The sequence below is a fragment of the Enhydra lutris genome, unplaced genomic scaffold, assembly GCF_002288905.1.
Source record: "Enhydra lutris kenyoni isolate GAN:26980312 unplaced genomic scaffold, ASM228890v2 scaffoldscaffold24, whole genome shotgun sequence".
NCBI classification, from domain to species: domain Eukaryota; kingdom Metazoa; phylum Chordata; class Mammalia; order Carnivora; family Mustelidae; genus Enhydra; species Enhydra lutris.
Window position 1 is genome coordinate 23,054,374 of NW_019154108.1, and position 22,995 is coordinate 23,077,368.

General features: G+C 42.1%; 1 protein-coding gene across 4 annotated transcripts in view; it reads right to left on the bottom strand.

The window, feature by feature from the left end:
* The window catches only part of LOC111150875 (tudor domain containing 5), an 84,051-nt gene extending 71,376 nt beyond the window's left edge, over positions 1-12,675 (bottom strand). For 2 of the 4 annotated variants that reach the window (XM_022508543.1, XM_022508539.1), the window contains exons 1-3: positions 12,444-12,675; positions 11,269-11,676; positions 8,694-8,887 (exon numbers count right to left, since the gene is read on the bottom strand). In XM_022508543.1, the coding sequence (XP_022364251.1) occupies positions 8,694-8,887; positions 11,269-11,676; positions 12,444-12,675 (834 nt within the window). Of the gene's footprint in view, positions 1-8,693; positions 8,900-11,268; positions 11,677-12,443 lie in introns of all 4 variants that reach the window. The other 2 variants (XM_022508542.1, XM_022508541.1) reach the window with 2 other exon arrangements.
* Between the last annotated feature and the right edge of the window lie 10,320 nt (positions 12,676-22,995).

Sequence of the window (22,995 nt, forward strand, 5' to 3'; positions counted from 1 at the left end):
TCGTTAGAGAAATTCCAATTAAAACCATAATGAAATATCACCACATATCCATTCAAATGACTAGTATGTTTTAAATTAACAATACCAAATGTTAATAAAGATGCAACTAGAACTCTCTTATGTAGCTCACGGGAGTGTAAAATCGTAGAGCCACTTTAGAAAACAGTCTGGCAACTTCTTATGAAGTGAAACATATACTTACTGAATGACCCAACAATCCTACTGCTAGGTATTTACCCAAGAGAACTGAAGTCCACAGTCATACAAGTATATGCAAATGTTCATAGTAGCTTTATATATAAATATCCCAAAAAGGAAACAACCCAAATATCATCTAATGGGGATAGATAACAAGTTGAAGTATATCAATAGAGTGGAATGATATGCAATCAAAAAAAGTAACAAAAGCATCATGCTAAGAAGCTAGACACAAAGGCCAAACACTACTTAATTCCATTTAGGTGAAATTCCTGAAAAGTCAAACTCATAGAAAGCAATGGTTTTTATATCTGTGGATATAGCTGGGAAAAGAGGTCAATTACAAAGCAGCATAAGGAAACTTTTTAAAAATGATGGAAATGGTTTCTTAATTTTGATGGTGATTACATGACTAGCTATATTGTCAAAACTCAAACTGTATCATTTTAAATGGGTAAATTTTACTGTACGTAAATTTTTACTAAAGCTAATTTTTTTTAACTTATACAGGTAAGGCACTTTTATATCTTGAATTTAATTTCCATGTGCTTATTCTGAACTCGATTTAAGCTACCATCTTGTGTGGACTGAGAAGGAAGATGGTGGGGGAGGAGGGGACCCTAATTTCATTTGGTTCCTGGAATTTAGCTAGCTAGCTATCAAATCATTCTGAACACCTGCAAACTCAACTAGAGATCTAAGGAAAGAATTAATTGCTGCAATTAATAGAAAAGTGACCACTTTTTGCAAGGTAGGAGGTGTGGAGAAGTGAATCCAAGGAGATATATCAGAAGATAAACCCCGGAGGGAGGGAGCCAGCTACCAGAAAGTGATAAAGCCGCAGAGCACAAAATTGGAACTTCAAGCAATCTGCTCCAATGAGGGACGTCCCTGCCTGAAAGGTGCTCAGGTGGCCAAACGGGCAGAATCCTGGGTGGGGCAGTGTGGTCTCAAGATCCCTGGAGTCACAGAAAGATCAGGCATGCCTGAGTGCAACAGAGTTCCCAAGCATCAGAGCAGGGAAGCCAGCTGCTATCACTGAGCCCAGCAGTGGGCTTGCAGTTCGATGCTGCCACAAACCGTAAATGAGGGCATGACAGGGCGAATGGCTCTCCAAGCAGGGGCCCAGCAAGAGGCAGAACCACAGCAAAACCTCATCCCTTCCATGGGAGAAGCAGTCATGGTGTACATGGCAGGAGCCTGTTAAGTTTGGAGACTCGACACAGGGTCACATGCCTGAGATAAAAACACTTGGTCACAGTCTGGGTGAACGCAGAGTATGGACAGAAACCAGGGAGACAAGAGTGATTGACTCCTTTTCCCCAAGGGTGCACTAAAGACTGGGGGCACAAACTTTCAGCTCCAGGGGCTGGAGATCAGGATATCACCATTTCCATTTTCATTTCCATCCCCAAAGTGGGGCAGAAAGCCTTCAGAAACAAAAGTCACGTAGAGCAATGCGAAGCAGCTACACTGAGCCTGGCCCCCTAGCAAGGGCAGTGCCTGAGGTCAAAGACACCTGAGAATCAGTGCAATAGCCCCTGCCTCAGGAGACCAGCAGGAACGTCTGTGATCACACCTAACTGCAAAACTCCAGCACTAGGATAAAACAGTATGTAGATTTGGGGTCTCTTCTCATGATTCTTTAGTCTTCGGTTTCAATTTTTTTTTTCCTTTTCAACTAGTTTCTTATTTTATGAGCTCTTTAAATCTTTTTTAATTTTCATTTTTACATTTACATATATATTATTTTTGGCTTTCTTTCATTGTATTTATATATATATTTATATTTATATATATATATATACATATATATATATATGTATGTGTGTGTGTATATATATATATATATATATATATGTATGTATGTATGTATTTCTTTCCTTATAATTTTGGGATCTAGATTCTTCTAACAGACCAAAATACACCCAGGACTGAGTATACTACTCTGTTCAATTGACCTGTTGGATTATATTCTCTTTTTTTTGGTTTCTGATCTCTTCTGATTTTTTAGTATATATTTTGATGGGGATGGTTGCTATATTGTATTTTATTCTCTTGTTCATTTATTCTTCTCTAGACAGAACGACAAGAAGGAAAAACGCACCCCAGAAAAGAAAACAAATGGCAGTATTAACTGCCAAGGAATGAATCAATATGGATATAAGCTGCTGGGCCTAGAATTCAGAATAACAATTATAAAGATACTAGCTGGGCTTGAAAAAAGCATAGAAGACACAGGGAATCCCTTTCTGAAGAAATAAAAGAACTAAAATCTAATCAAGTTGAAATAAAAAAGGCTATTCGCGAGATGCAGTAAAAAATGGAGGCTCTAAATGCTAGGATAAATGAGGCAGAAGAGAGAACTGGTGATATAGAAGATAAAACGAAGGAGAGTAAAGAAATTGAGAAAAAGAGAGACAACTACTGGATCATGAGGGGACAATTCGAGAGATAAGGGATACCATAAAGCAAAACAACATTAGAATAATTGGGGTACCAGAGGAAGAGGAGAAAGGGGAGGGGGGACAAAAGGTATACTGGAGCAAATTATAACTGAGAATTTCCCTAATCTGGGGAAGGAAACAGGCTTTCAGTCCTGGAGGCAGAGAGAATCTCTTTAAAAAATCAATAAAAATAGGTCAACACCCCAACATATAATAGTGAAGCTTACAAGTCTCAGAGACAAGAGAAAGTCCTGACAGCAGCTCAGGACAAAAGATCTGTAACCTACAAAGGAAAAAACATAAGGCTGAAAGCAGACCTAGCCACAGAGACCAGGCAGGCCAGAAAGGATTGGCATGATACATTCAGGGTGCTAAATGAGAAAAACACGTAGCCAAGAATACTTTATCCAGCAAGGCTATCATTCAGCATAGAAGGAGAGAGAAAAATCCCCCAAGATAAAGAGAAACTAAAAGAATTTGCGGTCGCTAAATCAGCCCTGCAAGAAATATCAAAGTGGATCCTTTAAGCAAAGAGAAAACCCGAAAATAACTTAGATGAGAAAATAACAGAGACAATATACAGAAATAATGACTTAACAGGTAATACAATGGCACTAAATTAATATCTTTCAATAGTCACTCTGAATCTAAATGGGCTAAATGCTCCAATCAAAAGACACGGGGTATCAGATTGGATAAAAAAAGTCTCTTGCTGTGGGCAAGAGACTCATTTTAGACCCAAAGACACCTCCAGATTGAAAGTGAAGAGGTAGAGAACAATTAATCACACTAATGGACATCAAAAGAAAGCTGGCAATCCTTATACCAGACAAATTAGATTTCAAACAAAAGACTGTAATATGAGATGAAGAAGGACACTATATCATAATTAAAGGGTCTACCCAACAAGAAGATCTAACAATTGTAAATATTTATACCCTTAACACGGGAGCAGCCAATTATATAAGCCAATTAATAACAAAATTAAAGAAACACATTGACAATAATACAAAAATAGTAGAGGATTTTCACACCCCACTCACTGCAATGGATGGATCATTAAAGCAGAAGATCAACAAGGAAGGAAGGGCTTTGAATGACACACTGGACCAGATGGACTTCACAGATACATTCACAGCATTCTATCCTAAAGCAAGAGAATACACATTCTTCTCGAGTGCACATGGTACATTCTCCAGAACAGATCACATACTGGGTCACAAATCAGGTCTCGAGTGGTACCAAAAGATTAGGATCATTCCCTGCATATTTTCAGACCACAATGCTTTGAAACTGGAACTCAATCACAAGAGCCAATTTGGAAGGAAAACAAACACATAAAGGTTAAAGAACATCCTACCAAAGAATGAACTGGTCAACCAGGAAATTAAGAATTTTAAAATTCATGGAAACAAATGAAAATACAACCTTTCAAAATCTTTGGGATAAGCCAAAGTGGTCCTAAGACCACTTTGTTTCTCAAAGAAACAAGAAAGGTCTCAAATGCATAACGTAAACTCACACCTAAAGGAGCTGGAAAAAGAACACCAAATAAAACCTAAACCCAGCAGAAGAGAATTAATAAAGATTAGACCAGACACCCATGAAATAGAAACCAAAAGAACAGTAGAACCCATCAAGGAAACTAGGAGCTGGTTCTGTGAAAGAATTAATAAGATTGATAAACCCCTGGCCAGACTTATCAAAAAGAAAAGAGAAAGGACCCAAATTAATGAAATCACAAATGAAAGAAAAGAGATCACAAGCAACACCAAAGAAATACAAAAAAATTATAAGAACATATTATGAGCAACTATATGCCAAGAAATTAGACAATCTGGAAGAAATGGATGCATTCCTGGAAACATATAAACTACCAAAACTGAACCAGGAAGAAATAGAAAACCTGAACAGACCCTACCTAGCAAGGAAATTGAAGCAGTAACCAAAAATCTACCAACAAATAAGAGCCTAGGGCCAGACAGCTTCCCAAGGCAATTCTACCAAACATTTAAAGAATTAATACCTAGTCTTCTGAAGCTGTTTCAAAATCTAGAAATGGAAGGAAAACTTCCAAATTCTTTCTATGAGGTCAGCATGACCTTGATCCCAAAACCAGCCAAAGATCCCACCAAAATGGAGAATTAAGGACCAGTATCCCTGATGAACATGGATGCAAAAATTCTCATCAAGATACTAGCCAATAGGATCCAATAGCATATTAAAAGGATTATTCACCAGGACTAAATGAAATTTATTCCTGGGCTGCAAGGGTGGTTCAACATTCGCAAATCAATCAATGTGACATACTACTTTAATAAAAGAGAGAACAAGAACCATATGATCCTCTCAATAGAAGCAGAAAAGGCATTTGACAAAGTACAGCATCCTTTCTTGGTTAAAACTCTCCACAGTATAAGGATAGAGGGAACATACCTCAATATCATAAAAGCCATCTACAAAAAGCCCACAGCAAATATCATTCTCAATGGGAGAAAACTGAGAGCTTATCCCCTAAGGTCAGAAACATGGTAAGGATGTCCACTATCACCACTGTTGTTCAACATAGTACTGGAAGTCCTAGCCTCACAAAGACAACAAGAAGAAATAAAAGGTATGCGAATAGGCAGAGAAGTCAAACTCTTACTCTTTGCAGATGACCTGATACTCTATATGGAAAAATCAAAAAAACTCCACCCCAAAATTGCTAGAACTCATATATGAATTTAGCAAAGTGGCAGGATATAAAATCAATACACAGAAATCAGTTGCATTTCTACGCACTAACAATGAAACAGAAGAGAAATTAAGGAGTCAATCCCATTTACAATTGTATCCAAACCATAAGATAACCTAGGAATAAACCTAATCAAAGAGGCAAAGGATCTGTACTTGGAAAACTATAGAACACTCATGAAAGAAATTGAGGAAGACACAAAGAAATGGGAAAGCGTTCTATGCTTATGAAATGGAAGAACAAATATTGTGAAAATGTCTATGCTACCTAGAGCAATCTATACATTCAATACAATCCCTATCAAAGTTACCATCAACTTTTTTTTTACAGAGCTGGAACAAAAAATCCTCAAATTGGTATGAAACCAGAAAAGACCCCAAATAGCCAAAGAAATGTTGAAAAAGAAAAGCAAAGCTGGTAGCATCATAATTCCAGACTTCTAGCTCTATTACAAAGCTGTAATCATCAAGACAGCGTGGTACTGGCACAACAACAGAAACATAGATCAGTGCAACAGAATAGAGAACCCAGAAATGGACCCTCAACTCTATGGTCAACTAATATTCAACAAAGTAGGAAAGAATGTCCAATGGAAAAAATACTGTCTCTTCAACAAATGGTGTTGGGAAAACTGGACAACCACATGCAGAAGAATGAAACTGAATCATTTTCTTACACCAAACACAAAAATAGTCTGAAAGGCCTAGATGTGAGACAGGAATGTATCAAAATCCTAGAGAAGAACACAGGCAACAATCGCTGTGACCTCAGCAACAGCAACTTCTGGCTAGACAGGTCTCCAAAGGCAAGGGAAAAAAGGACAAAAATGAACTATTGGAACTTCATCAAGATAAACTTTCAGTCAGTCAACTGAAAGGAAAGGAAACAGTCAACAAAAACAAAAGACAACAGACAGAATGGGAGAAGATATTTGCAAATGTTTTATCAAATGAAAGACTAGTATCCAAAATCTATAAAGAACCTAACAAAACTCAACACCCAAAAAATAATCCAGTTAAAAAATGGACATTTCACCAAAGAAGACACACAAATGGCCAACAGAGACATGAAAAACTGCTCAACATCACTTGGCATCAGGGAAATACTAATCAAAATGACAATGAGATACCACCTCACACCAGTCAAAATAGCTAAAATTAGTAAGTCAGGAAACGACAGAAGTTGGCAAGGATGTGGAAAAGGGGGAACCCTCTTACACTTCTCGTGGGAATGCAAGCTGGTGCAGCCACTCTAGAAAACAGTATGGAGGTTCCTCAAAAAGTTGAAAATAGAGCTACCGTATGACCCAACAATTGCACTACTGGGTATTTACCCTAAAGATACAAATGTAGTGATCTGAAGGAACACATGCACCCGAATGTTTATAGCAGCAATGCCCACAATAGCCAAACTATGGAAAGAGCCCAGATGTCCATCGACAGATGAATGGATAAAGAATATGTGGTGTGTGTGTGTATACACACACACACACACACACACACATATACAAACAATGGAATACTATGCAGCCATCAAAAAAGAAATCTTGCATTTGCCAGGAGATGGAAGGAACTGGAGGGTATTATGCTAAACGAAATCAGTCAGAGAAAGACAATTATCATATAATCTTGCTGATATGTGGAATCTGAGAAGCAAAACTGATTAACATAGGGGAAGGGAAGGAAAAATAAAACAAATTGAAATCAGAGAGGGAGACAAACCATAAGAGACTCTTAACCAGAGGAAACAAACTGAGGGTTGCTGGAGGGGAGTAGTTTGGGGGGATGGGTTAACTGGGTGATGGGCATTAAGGAGGGCACAGAATATAATGAACACTGGCTGTTCACAACTAATGAATCACTGATCTCTACCTCAAACTAATAATATACTAAGTTAATTGAATTTAAATAAAATTTAATTTTTTAAAATGCAAAAAAGAAAAAAAAAGGCTGTTATCTTGCTAATTTAAGCAGGCTTTTCTTGGTTGTCATGACTTTGTTCAAAAAACCTTCAGTGTAGGGGCGCATGGGTGGCTCAGTGGGTTAAAAGCCTCTGCCTTCGGCTCAAGTCATGATCTCAGGGTCCTGGAATCGAGCCCCGTGTCGGGCTCTCTGCTCACCAGAGAAAGCTTCCCTTTCTCTCTCTCTGCCTGCTTGTGATCTCTGTCTGTCAAATGAATAAATAAAATCTTAAAAAAATAATCCTTCAGTGTATATATAGCCAAAAAACTACCAGCACCACAGTGTTCAGGCCAGTCATTCGAGTGAAGATATTCATGAGGTAAGTTGCAAATATATTTCTACGACTTTGGTGAGAAGCTGAAACTAGAGAGAGATCTGAGAGTCATCTGCAGAAAGTACATGGATGCCTCACTTTTCAAAAGTTCACATTATGCCACTTTGTTTTTATGAAGGATCTGGGAAGGGTTAGTTCTTGCTTTGGCTAACTTAAAGCAGGGTGCCTGGGTGACTCAGTGGGTTAAGCCTCTGCCTTCAGCTCAGGTCATGATCTCAGGGTCCTGGGATCAAGCCCCACATCGGGCTCTCTGCTCAGCAGGGAGCCTGCTTCCCCCTCTCTCTCTGCCTGCCTCTCTGTGTACTTGTGATCTGTCAAATAAATAACTAAAGTCTTTAAAAAAAAAAAAAAAAAAAAACAAACTTGGCTAACTCAAAGAAATTGAAAGAGGATTTTCACTTTTACCAAAAAAGGCCAGAAGTGAAAACAGCATCCAGCATTCGTTCTGCAGTGAGTGGTCACAGGGGCTGCTCTGAACAGCCCGAGGGGCACTGCCCGCCTCCTTCCCCAAGAACTTCATTCAGCATCAAGCTATGGTGGCTTGAAGCTGTACTTTATCTCCGTTTATTTATTTTGTGTATCAATTACCAAGATATGTCCTAAGGTATCAGAAAAACCATTAGCAAGATATATTGTAAAATATCAGAAATGCCCACTAGAGATTAGTTTGAGGGTCTGGGAATGTTCAAAATATTTTCCATATAAATTAATGGTAATTGCCTCCTTGCTTTATACCAGTTCAAGCCAAGAAAGGTTTCCTAGGAACACTCTACTTACAAACAGCAGGCGAAACCTGTTGGAGAAACCAGAGGAACTGATAAAATTGTACTGTTTTCCCACTGCCACCTCTTACTAGCTAATAATCCACACAACCATAGAAAATGCTCAAGTTAAATCTGAAATGACTTGAATTTTAAAAAGTAAGCTCTTCCATCAGATCTAAGCAATAAACAGTCAATTTAAATGCATTTTTGGTGTATTTATATCTGTAAAATCAGATATCTTACATATCTTACCTGATTTAATTTTTCAGTGTGATTCAGCCTTGAAGTCTCTACTACATTTGACTTAAAAGTCTTTTCCACATTCAATATTTGCTTCGGCGGTTCCATGTTTGAAGCAGGTTGTGAAAAGTGAGACTTTACAACTGGGAAGCCTGCGGAGTATGATCCGTGTGGTTTCATTCTAAAAGGCTGGGTAAACGTTTTACCTCCTTTTGTGAATAAAAGAACAGAGAAAAGTTGTCAATAACAATTTCTACTTTATTTTCTGGTGGTTATCTATAGAGGATATAACCTAACTGCCCTCAACTTTGAAATAACAATTTTAAAATGTGAGCTTATGTTTTCATATTGCCAAATATAATTTACATACAATGGAAAAGATCTGTCATCTATAGAAGAAAACCAAGAGATCATTAAGTGTGATACTACTGAGAAGGTTGGGGCTTCCACAGTGGCTACCTAAAAACTCCACTGAAGGCCACCTGAAGATAGAAGCAGATTTCAATAGGAGGTCAAAAAGTCTCCAAGTAAGGAGTCTGCTTAAAACTATGTTTCTCAAACCCAACAATCACCTCGTAGTATGGGAACAAGGAAAGGCAATAAAAAGCTACATAATTAAGGATATTCTAGAGTACACATTTTTTTTTCTTCAGCATTTGAAGGAAGGGAAATACCACTGGAAAGATAAATGTTGAGGTACAGCATGAAAATTTATCACTAGACTTCATTATAGCCTAACTCTTTACCATAAGATCAAGCACACATGCGCACACACACACGGTTTCCAATATATCCTGTGGAAGAAGTGTCCACAGATGGGTAACATAAACAATCCAATCACTGGGAAGGAATATCGCTCCCCTCATTCAATAAATTGGCAAACTGCTTTATACAAGTCAACCTCTTGTAAGTTTAACAGCATGATCCGTTTGTCTCCTTAAGTCTGAGCAACTCAAGAATACTGATACTGTTGATGGTTCAGGGTTAAACTCAAAAAACACTCAATGGCCCCTGCAGTCTTTCCTGACCAGAGCATGTAAACACCCTATAATCTTCATCAAATTATACTTCCTATCATAGTTTAAGTATTGGTTTCTACACTTGGGACCTTCTCATGGTTTCACCTACATTAATCTAATTACAGATTTTAAAGAAAAAGAAAAATCACTGAACTAGGCATAGAAATTCTCCAAAAAGGCTCAGTGTATAGGTTCTGTACTGTCAAGGGTCTAGAGAGGCACCATACAAATGATCACACTGGTCTTCTGAGACTTTGAGACAGTGATTCAGGGATGAAAGGTACAGCATAGGGAATACAGTCAATTGTATTGTAATAATGTAGCTACACTGTGGTGAACATAAAATATATTCAAAGTTGTCAAATCACTGTGTTGTACACATGAAATTAATGGATTTTATGTCAACTATACTTATATATATATATATATATGTGCATATATATATATATTTTTTAAAAAAATACAAACAAGAGGGACAAGTATTGGGAAAGAAAAGCACTGAACAGTATTAAGAGCTGTGCATCAAACCTTGGCTGTAACACTTTTCTAGTCATGCAACTTTGGAAAAGTCAATTAACTTTCCTGAGCTTTCTTTTCCTTATCTCTAAAACTGGGTTATTCACCCTTCTATGCTGTGGCAATGAGAATCTAAGGTAAAATGCTAAATACGGTGGTTATCATTATACTACATAAATTACTGCAGTGCCTGCTAGGATATCAAAGAACTGTGCCAGCAGAAATCAGATGGCATGGGATGCCTGGGTGGCTCAGCCTATTAAGTGTCTGCTTTCAGCTCAGGTCATGATCCCAGGGTTCTGGGATGGAGTCCTGCATCAGGCTCCCTGCTCAGCGGGGAGCCTGCTTCTCCCTCTGCCTGCCACTCCCCCTGCTTGTGCTCTCTCTGACAAATAAAATCTTAAAAAAAAAAAAAAAAAATCAGATGGTAAATGCTACTGACTAGTATTGTTTTTTAAACTCTTCATTTTCAGGGCACCTGGGTGGCTAAGTCTTTAAGCATTTGCCTTTGGCTCGGGTCATGATCCCTGGGTCCTGGGATCGAGCCCCACATCGGGCTCCCTGGTCAGCGGGAAGCCTGCCTTTCCCTCTCCCACTTCCCCTGCTTGAGTTCCCTCTCTTGCTGTCTCTCTCTGTCAAATAGATAAATCTTTTTAAAAAATAAAAAATTAGAAAAAAACCTCATTTTCCACATTATATCTTTACATGAACACAAATGACTCATGTTCACTTACAGTGTCCCAGAGAAAGCAGATCTTGTGTTACCACTTACTATAAGCTTACTAAATGCCAGGCACTTTTCAGAGCTCATCTCATTTAATCCTCAGCACAACTCCAAGAGGCAATTATTATTATTCCTATTCTAGAGAAGGGAAACTATGGCTTGGACATTTTAAGTAACTTGCTCAACATCATTCAGCCAGCAAGTGGGAGCGCCACGATGCAACTTTCAACACACTCTGGGAGCTGAGACATTGCACATCTCCATAGCTGCCACTACTGCTCCAAATTCTGCTAACCCACAACACAGTGACTAATGCACACATGCTTACCTGCTGGCCATCCTCTCTGCTGCTTCTCTGATACGCTCTTCTTTAGCATCAACAAAGAACCTGCTCTGGTCTGCTCTACAGAAATGACATCCGAAGCAGCATTAAGCACTTCAAACATAGAGAGAAATCCATACTGCACGTACTGGAATGAACGTCCAAATCGTCTGACAAATGCCTTCTCAAAATCAGAAAGGAGAACGGGAGATAACGCCAAGAGGTCTTTCAACTCACTCTTCACAAAAGCTGGAAGAATGGGGGGCACCCTTCCTCGGTAAGGTACTCGCCGACATGAGCTTGGCCCAGAGCAAACACTGGCCCTTCCCTTCTGCACGGAGTTTCGAACCTTATGACTGCTTCTCTGTTTTGCAACCAAACTTGCTATTCCTTTGGTGGATTCATCTGGAATGGCTAGGGAGATTTGGAAAAAGAAATCATATTTAGATGAAAATTTAACTCCTTTTTTTATCCTGTGCATCTGTCGTTATGTAGATAATTTTTAACTCTCCAAGGAGCTGTGTATCTAGGTAGCATTATAAAAGTGAACCTTTGGTCCCTCCATTTCTTGTACATTACGAATGACCACTTGTTAACTCCTCTACCAGAGGATGAAGACAGAAAGATAAATCCTACTATTTAGCATTACCACTGACTGGTGAAACATCTGAAACTCTCAAGATGAATAAACTTCTTTGTAATGTTTATGTTTCATGAAATTTAAAACATGAGTTCATAATTTAAAAGTCCCATTGTTATGCTTCCCCCAATTTAAGGTGCAATAATCTGAAATCATATGCAAAATGTAGTTTTTGTGAATGCACCTTTTTCCGGGGAAAGATTTCTTCATTTTGTTAAAGCTTTCACTCTTCCCACAACCTCAAAGGTAACCATGAACCCTCTCCCCCTCAAAATGTTAAAATCCCATCCCTGGAATACAGGGTAATTGCTATATGCGGGATAACTGCTGTAACAATTCCTTTTAAGTTTTTATTTTAATTCCAGTTAAAGCTACAGTGTCAGTTTCAGGGGTACAATACAATGATTCAACACTTCCATGCATCACCCATTGCTGATCACAAGTGCATTCCATAATCCCCATCACCTATTTATTTGCTAGAAAAATTCCTTACCAAGTAATAATTACTGCTTAGCTTATAGATCTTAAAACCTAAGCTTACCTTTCAGTATTACAGTACCATCCCCACAGGGGCAGACAGTGACAACATCAGGCATGTCCAACACCAGCTCCATAGTTGACCGATAGCCAAGGACTCGGAGCGGCAAATGACTGCCAACCATCAAAAGATACTCCTTTTCCAATTGCTGTGGGGTCAAACCATCTTTGGCGGAAATGAGAAGTGACCTTATTTCTTTCCTCAGGCATTCCTGTACACGCTCCTGTTCAGACATTGCACCCTACAGGATTTAAGATAGTAACATGGCTCATGAGACAAACCCAAGTTGGGGGCAGGGCTTTAAAAGGATCAATCGTGGAATATAAACAACCAAGAAGCGAGTTCTAAAGGTGATGAAGCAGGAGCAAAGCCGTGAGGGTTCTCGGAAACGCTGCATTTCGCAAATCACTCACGCAACTCAAACTCGAAATCTCACCCTGTGATTAACCTGCACACCCCTCGAGAAAAATCACTGCCCCTGGCTAATGGGCGTTAAGTCCCCAGTTCCTGGCTCGTTTTTGTTTTTGGTTGTTTTGTTGTTGTTGTTGTTGTTTTGCTTGAAGCTTTAACAAGGGTTTGTTTGGGACCTTAAGTCTACACCGAAAACCTGGCATCCGACATCCCTCGCCAACGCTGGGAAAAGGCCCGGGAGGGAGGCAAACGCAAGGCCGCGTTCCCCAGCGCTCGAGGGAGAGGGCTCCCGGTGAGGTCCCCGCACCAGCACACCTGCTCCGGCCCAGACCCACGGGGAGGCCGCCCGCTTCCTCTTACCAAGTCAACGACCTCTGTTCTGCCAGGGTGAGGGAGTCCCCTCCCCGCCCCCAACGTCTCTCCCCGCCCCAGGCGGTGTGAGTAGCTCTCCTTCCCGCGACCCCGAAGACAGCCCAGGCCGCGGTGGGAGGCCGGCGGGGCGCGGGCAGGTGGAGCACCGCCTCTCACCCGTGGCGCCCACAGCGCTGGCGCTGCCGTTGCGGGGCCGGGAGAATCAAAGGGCTTCTCCCGCCCAGCGGCCGACAAAATAGCCGCGCCAAGGCGCCCGCGCGCCTGCGCACCAGTCCCCGAGGGCAGGGGGCGTGCGACCCGGCGCCGCGTTGCAGCCCCGAGGGCGCGCGGCCGGTGGGACGGTTGGGCCGGGCCGCCCACTCGGGAGTCGGGACCGGGGGCCGCCAGGACGGGCCCTCGGGCAGCGTTGGCTCCCTCGGGAGATCGCCGGCGCTACCTTCTCCGACGTGGCTGGGACGACTGCGGTTCCAGAACGTCTCGGATCACCTCCCGGGCCGGGCAGGGGCGAGAACAGGTGGGCCGTCCCGCCCCAGCCCTGCGCAGACGGGAGGGGGAGGGGGCCTCGAGGTTCCGAACTTGGGTGTGCCTCAGAATCACCTGTGGAGCTTACAGAAGTTGGGATGGGGGCGGGGGGGGGGGGGGAAGGGAATGATACTCAGGTCTGGTCGGCAGAGATTCTGATTCAGCAGGTTTAACGCGGTTGAAGTAAAATTACAAGCGATCCAGAAGCTTGGTGGAGAATCAGGGCAGAGCCGGACGCAACTTGGGCTCCAGAAGAGAGCGGGTGGGGCGCGGAGAGCTTCTTGAATGAGTATGAAGAATCTTCCAAGTGCCACTGGAGACAAACGAGCTAGGAGACTAAAGAAGAGAATGTATTTTGAAGAAATAACCTGGGGATGTGTTTACTGGATAGGTAGAATGAGCCAATTTTCTAAAGTCCTTGAAAACCAGAAAGTTTAAGAGGTACCAAATAGGCACAGTATAAAGACCTCAAAATGTACAGTCTAATTAAAGGAAAACGACAAACCAAAACATAAATTTTGAATTAAGAAAACATGTGCGCACACCTGTACTTTATTTTCCATCTAAAATTCCATGATGTGTAAAATCCAAAAAAGCTCTGGGAACAAAATGTTCCATCAGTGAGCCAGTTATATTGAGGAATCCCTGAAAGATCATAGAGAAGATTTATGGGTTTATAGCAGAATGGACAAGGCAACAAAAAGGAAAATGCTGAGACGTGAAAAATGAATCCAGACATTCCGACATCTGAATGACAAATGTTATAAAAGCAAAAGAAAGAATGGAGGTGAGGTTTGGGAGTTTTAAAAGAAGGAAAATATCCCAGATGTGAAGGAAAACTCATTTTCAGATTGAAAAGGGCCCACTGAGTCCTAGAATAACTTATGAAAAAGATCCCATCCTAGACAAAGCCTAGGAGAAAGGAAATCAAGAGATTTTATACAGAAAGAGGTTACCTATAAAGCAATGAAAATCAGATTGCCATTGGATTTTTCAATGGAGAGGTACCTTCAAAGCTGAAACTGGAATCCTTTACCCAGCCAAATCAGCATTATGTGCAGGAAAAGAAAAGACACTTCAGACATATAAGATTCAGAAAATTTATCAACTCACTAAGTAACTTGGGAATGACTCCTGCAAAATGAATAATGAATTGAAAAAAGAGTATCCCAGATTCTTATCCCCAACAGCTAACTACCACATCCTGAGCACTGACTCAATACTCTTCTCAAAGATTATCCAATTTTCTTCCCAGTTACTCTGAGACAGAATTATGATTCCCACTTCAAAGTGAAGAAACTGATACACAGACATGAACGAAAATGGAACAAAAAGGGATTGGCAATAAAAACATAAAACATAACTGAATCTAGAAAGGTATCGGTGCATAATGTGAAAAAGGAGAGCTTTAAAAAGATATTCTGGAGCTAAATCCCAGATCAATACCTGCACACCAAGGGTTAAGGGCTGTTGGGAGTTACTTGGGCAAGGAGACCCCTTTGGAAGAGTAGTTGCAGTTGGAGTCATCACTTGCTTGGATTTCCAATAATGCACTGTCTTCTGTGGTAGCTAACCTAGGAAGTGAAAGGGAATGAGGTGGGAATACGTTTGATGGTGCCACTCACCTCTGCAATTCTCCCGGTATGTGGTAATACTTTTGATGTATTATTTGGCCCTCAGCGGGGCATTTCCTACCAGAATAGCCCTTGCTTAATGAGTGAATGTGCCAGTGCAGGAATCCTGTCAGTTACTGGGATTCCCATTCCAGCTCTTCACTGGGCAAGTAGCATATAAAACCACAGGATGGACTCACAGTCCCACCAGCCCTAACCAAAGGTGAACTTGGGCCAGAAATCAATTCATTTATCACCTAACCCCTGTAAGCTCAGAATGTAGATGGCAAACCGTGACATTTGGGGTCCCAGAAATTAATGTTAGTTTAGAATTAATGAATTATAGTCACTGAAAAATACAGGTACTTCCTTTTCTTCAGAGTAGTTATCCTAAAAGGATCACAAGGCCTTTGGGGGAAAGCTGGGAGACGAAGGTTTGCAGGGCTTGGGAACAGCATTTCAGCACCATCCTTAAGAACATTTGGGCTGGAAAAAAAAAAAAGAATATGTGGGCTGGGGCACCTGGGTGGTTCAGTGGGTTAAGCCTCTGCCTTCAGCTCAGACCATGATCTCAGGGTTCTGAGATTGAGCCCCCTTTCGGGCTCTCTGCTCAGCGGGGAGCCTGCTTCCCCCTCTCTCTCTGCCTGCCTCTCTGCCTACTTGTGACCTCTGTCTGTCAAATAAGTAAATAAAATCTTTTTAAAAAAAAGAATATTTGGGCTACATTCAACAGGCTCTGGGTCTGGGATCTAATTTAGCTCTGGGAATAGAGTGATAAGCCCCATTTCTCACTCATGAGATACCTTTGTTCCCCATACCTGGAGTTGTGTTTTGTTGGTTTGTTTGCTTTTGTTGTTACACAAAGCAAAAAGACTTAGTGGGTTATCGTTGAGTTCATTCCTTGGGATCCTGCCATTAATGGAGCACAACCAGAGAGTTCTGTGACTCTCTAGACCAACGTGTTTTCCATCCTGCTGTCTATGGTGATGATCAGAGTTAATTCTGCTAATTAGCTGCCTCCAGCTGGCCTCCTCCCAGCCCTGCCTGCATCTGGGAGTATGTTTCAATTGCACCTGGTCCTACAGCACTGCTGCCTTAGAAAACAGCCAGTAAAGAGTTTTTGTGTTTTGTTAAGCTTCTGCAGCTTTAATATGTGCCTCATCACAGGAATGAGAGGATCTGTAGATAAACAGAGAGGGAGTGGGTGAGTTGAAGCTCATTATAGAACCAATATAGCATTCCTGCCTCCCAAAGTTGGGGTTTTTTTTTTGTTTGTTTTTAACATTACTTCTGATTTGGGACCATATGATGTCACAGTTCAATTCTTGCTCCCACAGCAATTACTCCAACCTTTGCCATCCCTCCTACACTTTTTACCTGCTCCTGCCTCACCACTAGAAAAGACTTTGCTCGGACTCCCAGAGAAAATGGAGGCTCTCATGTATGAACCTCCTCAACTTTCAACCCAGGCATCTACACCGGCCCCGCTCACATCTTTGCTCCTGGTCTGAGCAGGTGAGGGCCCATCCATCCCACTCCTGAGTCTATCCCCCCAACTCCTCTAGGACCATGACCTTTGGCTATGATTACCCAGTCTTGTATATTCAATATCTCCTTACAGATCCCTTTCCTGTAACGTAAAATTAAGCTCTAAACCTTTTTATCTTAAACAACACAGACACAGGGAATGGGAGACAGAAACACACTCTTTTGACCTGTACACCTCTGTAACCATTTCTGCGTGGCTAAAACCTTGAATAAACTGTCCACACTCATTTTTTTCCCACTTCTTCATCCACCATCACTAAGCAAGGAGCCTGCTACTCTACACAGCTTTCTTAAGTTACTTTTACCAAAATCATCAATGACAAATCTTGTAATTCACAAATTTTAAGGACTTTTCAGTCTTTCCATTTCAGATGATCTCTGATGTTTATTCTTGGTGTTCCCTCCTTTTGTCAAAATCTCTCCTCAGTGGGTTTCTATGCTGCTGCACCAGGCTTTGCTCCCAGTTTTCTGCTTCATTTCCTATTTCTGGTATTAAATGCCCACATACCCCAGGGTCTGTCCTTGACCCTTTTCCTTTTTACTGTTCACCCTCTTCCTGAGTAACCTTTTTCACTCTCACGGTTTCAGCTTTGGCTGCTGCCTTCCAAAAAATCATGTTATCTTTTCAGCTCCTACTCTGTTCCAGGCACTATTCTAGAAGATGGGACTAAAACAGCAAAACAAAGTGCCCGTTCTCCTGAATCTTACCAAAGACAAGCAAAAGCAGACAAATATGTAACATTAAGTAATGATCATCGCTCTTGAGAAAAATAAACCAAGGTAAGGGAGTGAAAAGGGGCTGCTTTGTTTAACCTCTAGGACAGTGGTTCTCGAGGTGTGATTCCAGAGCAGCAGCAGCAGAACCTGAAAACTGGTGAGCTGTGCCGATTCTCGGGCCCCAGCCCAGCGATCCTGCTGAATCAGAAAGGGTCGCGGGGCAGGGGTGGAGAGTCCAGCAACGTGTTAAAAAGACCTCCAGGTGATTCTGATGCGTGCTTAAGCGAGAACCGCCACTGTAGAGCAGTTTCCCACCTCACGTACCATGGACACATGACAGATGTGAAGCCTAATACTGATTTTCCCACCCCACCGGGGCAGCTTCAGGGCTGGGGGAAGAGCAGGTGCCCGGAGCCCGCCACCCCAAAGCAGCCTCCACCCAGACTTTTCTGAGGCAACCAAGCAGGGGCCCCCAGGTATTAACGTAAGGGCCATTCAACACTCACTGCTAGGCTCGAGAAGCTGGGCGCAGAACGACCTACTGCTTCAGGGCCGCCTTTGCGGCTGCGGACGAAGGCCCCGCCCCCACGACGGGACGCAAAACAGCCTGCGCGGCGGGAAAGAAGGCCCGAGCAGGGGGCGTGGCTCCTGCTGGGCCCTCCCCCTTCGCCCCGCACTTCCGGCAGCTTCCACTCTAGTTGTGCTTTCAGCTCCTCAGAGGCTCCTCAGAGTTTCATTTTTGATATATTCCTTACAACAAAGTCTGACTGGATTTGAAATCCATTTGCATCGTCACGAGGAATGGCAGAATTACATTTGTTGATTAAAGAAAAAATACATGATTCTTTAACTTGAATAAATTTTCAAGTGTTTGCAAAAATAGCTTTAAAAACTTTTTAAGCATTTCACAATGTATTTTGAATTATTGCATTGTCCACCTTAAATATATATAATATTTGTCAATTACTCCTCAAGGTTGGAAAATAAATAAAAACTTAAAATTGTGTGAACACGGGATACCTGGGTGGCTCTGTTGGTCAAGCGGCAGACTCCTGGTTTTGGCTCAGGTCTTGAGTTCATGGATCATGGGATGAAGGCCACCACCTCAAACTCCGAGCTCAGCAGGGAGCCGGCCAAAAGATTCTCTCCCTCTGCCCCTCCCCCACGCATGGGGAGCATAAGCTCGCTCTTTCCACACCCTCAAATAAATCTTTTTTTAAAAATTGCACGAACACATTTCTCACCAATGGTAACAAAAGTTTTAAAAGCTAAAAGTTTTGATTAGAAATTTTATGTGACTATTTCAAACAATTTATATTTGTGGAAGCAAGCTCGTGCTTTTTTCTCATTTAATGTGCACTTGGGGGCAGGGTGCTTTCGGATGGCTCAGTCAGTTGGGCATCTCTCTGCCTTCAGCTCAGGTCATGGTCCCAGAGTCCCAGGATTGAGCTCCATGTCCAACTCCCTGCTCAGTGGGGTGTCTGCTTCTCCCTCTGCCCCTCACCTTGCTCTTGGGCTCTCTCTCTCTTTCAAATAAATAAATAATTTTAAATATTAAATAAAGTGTACTTTAGGGCACCTGGGTGGTTCAGTTGATTAGACAATGAACTCTTGGTTTCTACTCAGGTCATGATCTCACCGTTTTGAGATTGAACCCTGCATCCAGCTCTGTACTCTGAAGGGAGTCTGTTTGCGACTCTCTTTCCCTCCCCCTCTGCCCCTTCCCCTCCACTCTCTAAAAATCAATAAACCTTTTTTAAAAAATAAAGTGCACTTGGGACACCTGGGTGGTTCAGTTGGTTGACCATCTGACTCCTGACTTTGGCTCAGGTTATGATCTCAGAGTCCTGAAATGGATCGCCTTGTGTCCCCTCAGTTGGACATCAGCCCCACTCACCCAATCACTTTGACCAGACAATATTAAGAGTCATCACATTTTCATCAAAACATAACTCATATCCCCCTCTCACCTGGATTATTGGGTCTCTTTACCTCCATCCTCTGCCCATTTCAATTCACCTTTAATCTTGTCTACAAACTCACTTTTCAAAATTGCCAATCTGACCTTATTACACTTTGCTTATAAAGCTTTGATAGCTTCTTTTGCTATAAGATAAAATCCAAATTCTCTCATATGGTGTTAAAGGCTTTTCATTTCTTGGGCCGCCTATGTCTCTGGTCTCCTCCTTTGCCAATTCACCAACAACCGGACATATATGAAGTTCTACCTTCTGTACTGCCTTCTCCAGTGGAAAGTTCAGTTCTTGAAACCCACCTGAGGATCACATGCCCATCTCCGGATATGGCTCAAACTGGGTCCCTTCTGACTCCACCCAAACAGAATTACCCCCTCCTCTGTGTCCTCATGGTACCATATAGATCAGAAGTACTCTAGCAGAAGCAATTTTGTCCCTATTGGATACTTGGCAATGTCTGGAGACATTTTTGGTCATTGAAACTGAGAGTTTCACTTTGTCACACCTGACTACACATTTGTATCTCCCTGTTACACTATAAATTCCTCAAGGGCAGGCACCTTATCTTACCTTTACATCCTCAGAGGTGAGCAGGGCTAAATACACAGTAGGTGCTCACTAAGTTTCTGTGAAGTGAATTAATGAGAGAAAAGTCAAGTCAGTCTTATCTCACCACTGTGGCTAACAAGCTGACAATAGCAGCTTCTCCCTCCAGGAGAAGAAGGTGAGAACACATATGTGCAAAATCAGTATAATAAAGAGAAGTGGGTCTGGCAGAGATACCTACAGTTATGACCAACTACTTGTCCCATAAAGGTCAAAATAGCCACGTTTCTCATGCCTTCTATCTCCTTACCACCTCTCTCATTAACCCACATGGTCACCAAATTCTCTTGATTCTCTACCTGAGAAATAGCTCCCGCACCCTGGCCATTGCCATCCCCAAAGCCCATGGCCAGCTCCCGTCAGCACCACTCTTCTGTGCCATCTTCCTTGGCCTCTCTGCCATCTACAAGTTGAGAAAGTCAAATTAAGTCCCTGTAGTTTCTTCCAGCTGTAAAATGGTAAGATTTGCAATTTTATCTAGTGACAGTGAATTCCAGATTTTCCGTCAAATAATTCATGTCAATACTCCTTCCTTTTACCCATATGGATATAAAATTTCAAAACACTGAACAGAAATAATTATAATTTAGAAAGCGTTGAAACCATCCATGGTCTTTTGTCTTGGAAACAAACTCAAAAGTCAACAACTGTAATTGGTCTTCCCTTCCTAGTAACCTCCTCACAGATGCCAGTCTCATAACAAATCCAAACGAGGAGGAAAGTATTAAGAGTACAAAAATGTGTACATATACTTTCAACAAAGGGCTGAGAATACTTTCAATTAAAAAGGAATCTAAAAAGAAAACAGCAACATCATTGTAAGTACAGCCAGCTAGGGACTCATTCTGCTACCTCAGCATTCCCCAACCCCTCCACCTTTCAGAAATGCCAGATTGACCTCTTTTCCATGGAATGTCACACTTTTTTTCAGATATCATCATTGCCATCCATAACCCCAACAGCCTTGTGTTATAAGCAGGTGCTTGCATTACTGTTATGCGTGGATATAGAAAATGAAGTAGAGATTACGTAACTTATCCATGGTCCCACAGCAAAGGAGATTGAGAAGAAGCACCCAATATGCACTCCAGCGCCAAGTTAGACTTTTTTCTCATCAGTTTTTCTCCTGCAAGAAATCCCTCTATCTTATTGGCAGACACAGTACAGTTTTGAGATTATCATCTGGCCAATTCTTGGAGTAAAAATTGAGGTGCAAGTTTATTTTAGGAATGTATAGCTAGAACCCTGGATCAAATTAATTTGTAAGTGAATCAAAGGCTGAGAAAAAAATAATAAACGCTACAATTAGTTTCATGCTTCTCTGAACAGGGAAATCTTTACAGGATGATAAACTGTGTTTAATTGCAACAGCTCATTTGAGTGAATATTAAGTAATTGCAATACTTTTCCCTCTGTGGGCCAAACGCAGCTTCTGAATTTTTCTCAATGTCCTGCTCTAGGCAGGAACTATTAATTGAGACAGGCGCTCGAAGAAAACATTTGCCTCCCCTACATCACGCACACAATAATCGGGTTTGGAGAGTAAAAACAAATCTATTTAAATTAATTTATTACCAATTTTATAATTATTTCATTCCCAGTGGCCTAACTTGGAATATATGGAAGAAAGTAGTGGAATGATTTTTCCAGAGTCACGTAAGTTACTTTGGTCCTCTTTCTTTAATAAGGTTTTTGAGAGGAACACCTGTGTGAACTCAGTAAATATTGAAAAATACAAATAAATGAACCTTATTTCTGCCATCCTGATCTGAGCTTGGAATAGACTCATAAATCTTGAATTTGAAGGGTTACCCATTCAGTGAGAAACAAGTGGTTAACAGAGGGTAAAGGGTAAATAAATGTATTTCATGTTTCAAGCTCCTCAGAAGCAAATGGGGCAGCTCCCCCCGTTCGCTGCTGGATGGACAGTGGCCAACGAACCTTGACAAAGTCCAAGCCAGGCCTTCACCAAGCAGGCAGGCGAACAAGGAATAGCCAAAAGCAAAAGCATCCCCTTCCTAAAAACAAAAGTTAAAGCAGATCCCTTCCCTTCTACGATTCTTCAAGAAGCATTACATCAGCAACAGGCTTAAACATTAGTAAGCACAATCGTAAGCTAATAAAAATAAATGCAAATAAGAGAGTGTGTGCATGTGAAAGAGAGGAAAGGGGCCTAGAAGAGTTTTCCCCCCCCCCCCCCCAACCTTTGAAATGTAAATGGTCCCAGGAGTAGTCCGCCCAACAGACAGCACTGGTAAAGCAGCGGCAGAACGCAGCGCCAGGATATAAAATCAATGAGGCGGAATGGGAAAGGCGCCCTCGGGAAGCCTCCGGAAGGGCACGGGGGCGCTTGGGGAGAAGTTTCTAACGTTTCCTTAAAGACCTAATTTGCCGACCTATTCTCTCCCCTCCAGCTGCCCGGAGCTGCACGAGGACCACATCCCTTAGTCCTTCCAGTGTTCACGAACCCCGCGCGGAGCCCCCCGCCCCTTCGGCGGTTTGCGGGCCTCGGGGGTGGTCAGACCACTGAACCTGCTGCACGGCTCAGATTGCCGTCTGTAGAAACCCGCGTTCAAACACCACGAAGCGGGACACGGCCTTCACGCAAACGCGTCGCGGGAGATCCCCCGAGACGCGGGGACTGGTAGGACTCGGCGTCCCGCCTCCCCGCGAGCAGAGCCCCCGCCCCGTCCCGCGCCCCGCCCCGCGCCCCGCCCGCGGTCATTACCTTCCCGGGTTGTGCCTGAGGGTCACTCCGCCCCGACCCCGCTCACGGGCTGGCTCCCAGAG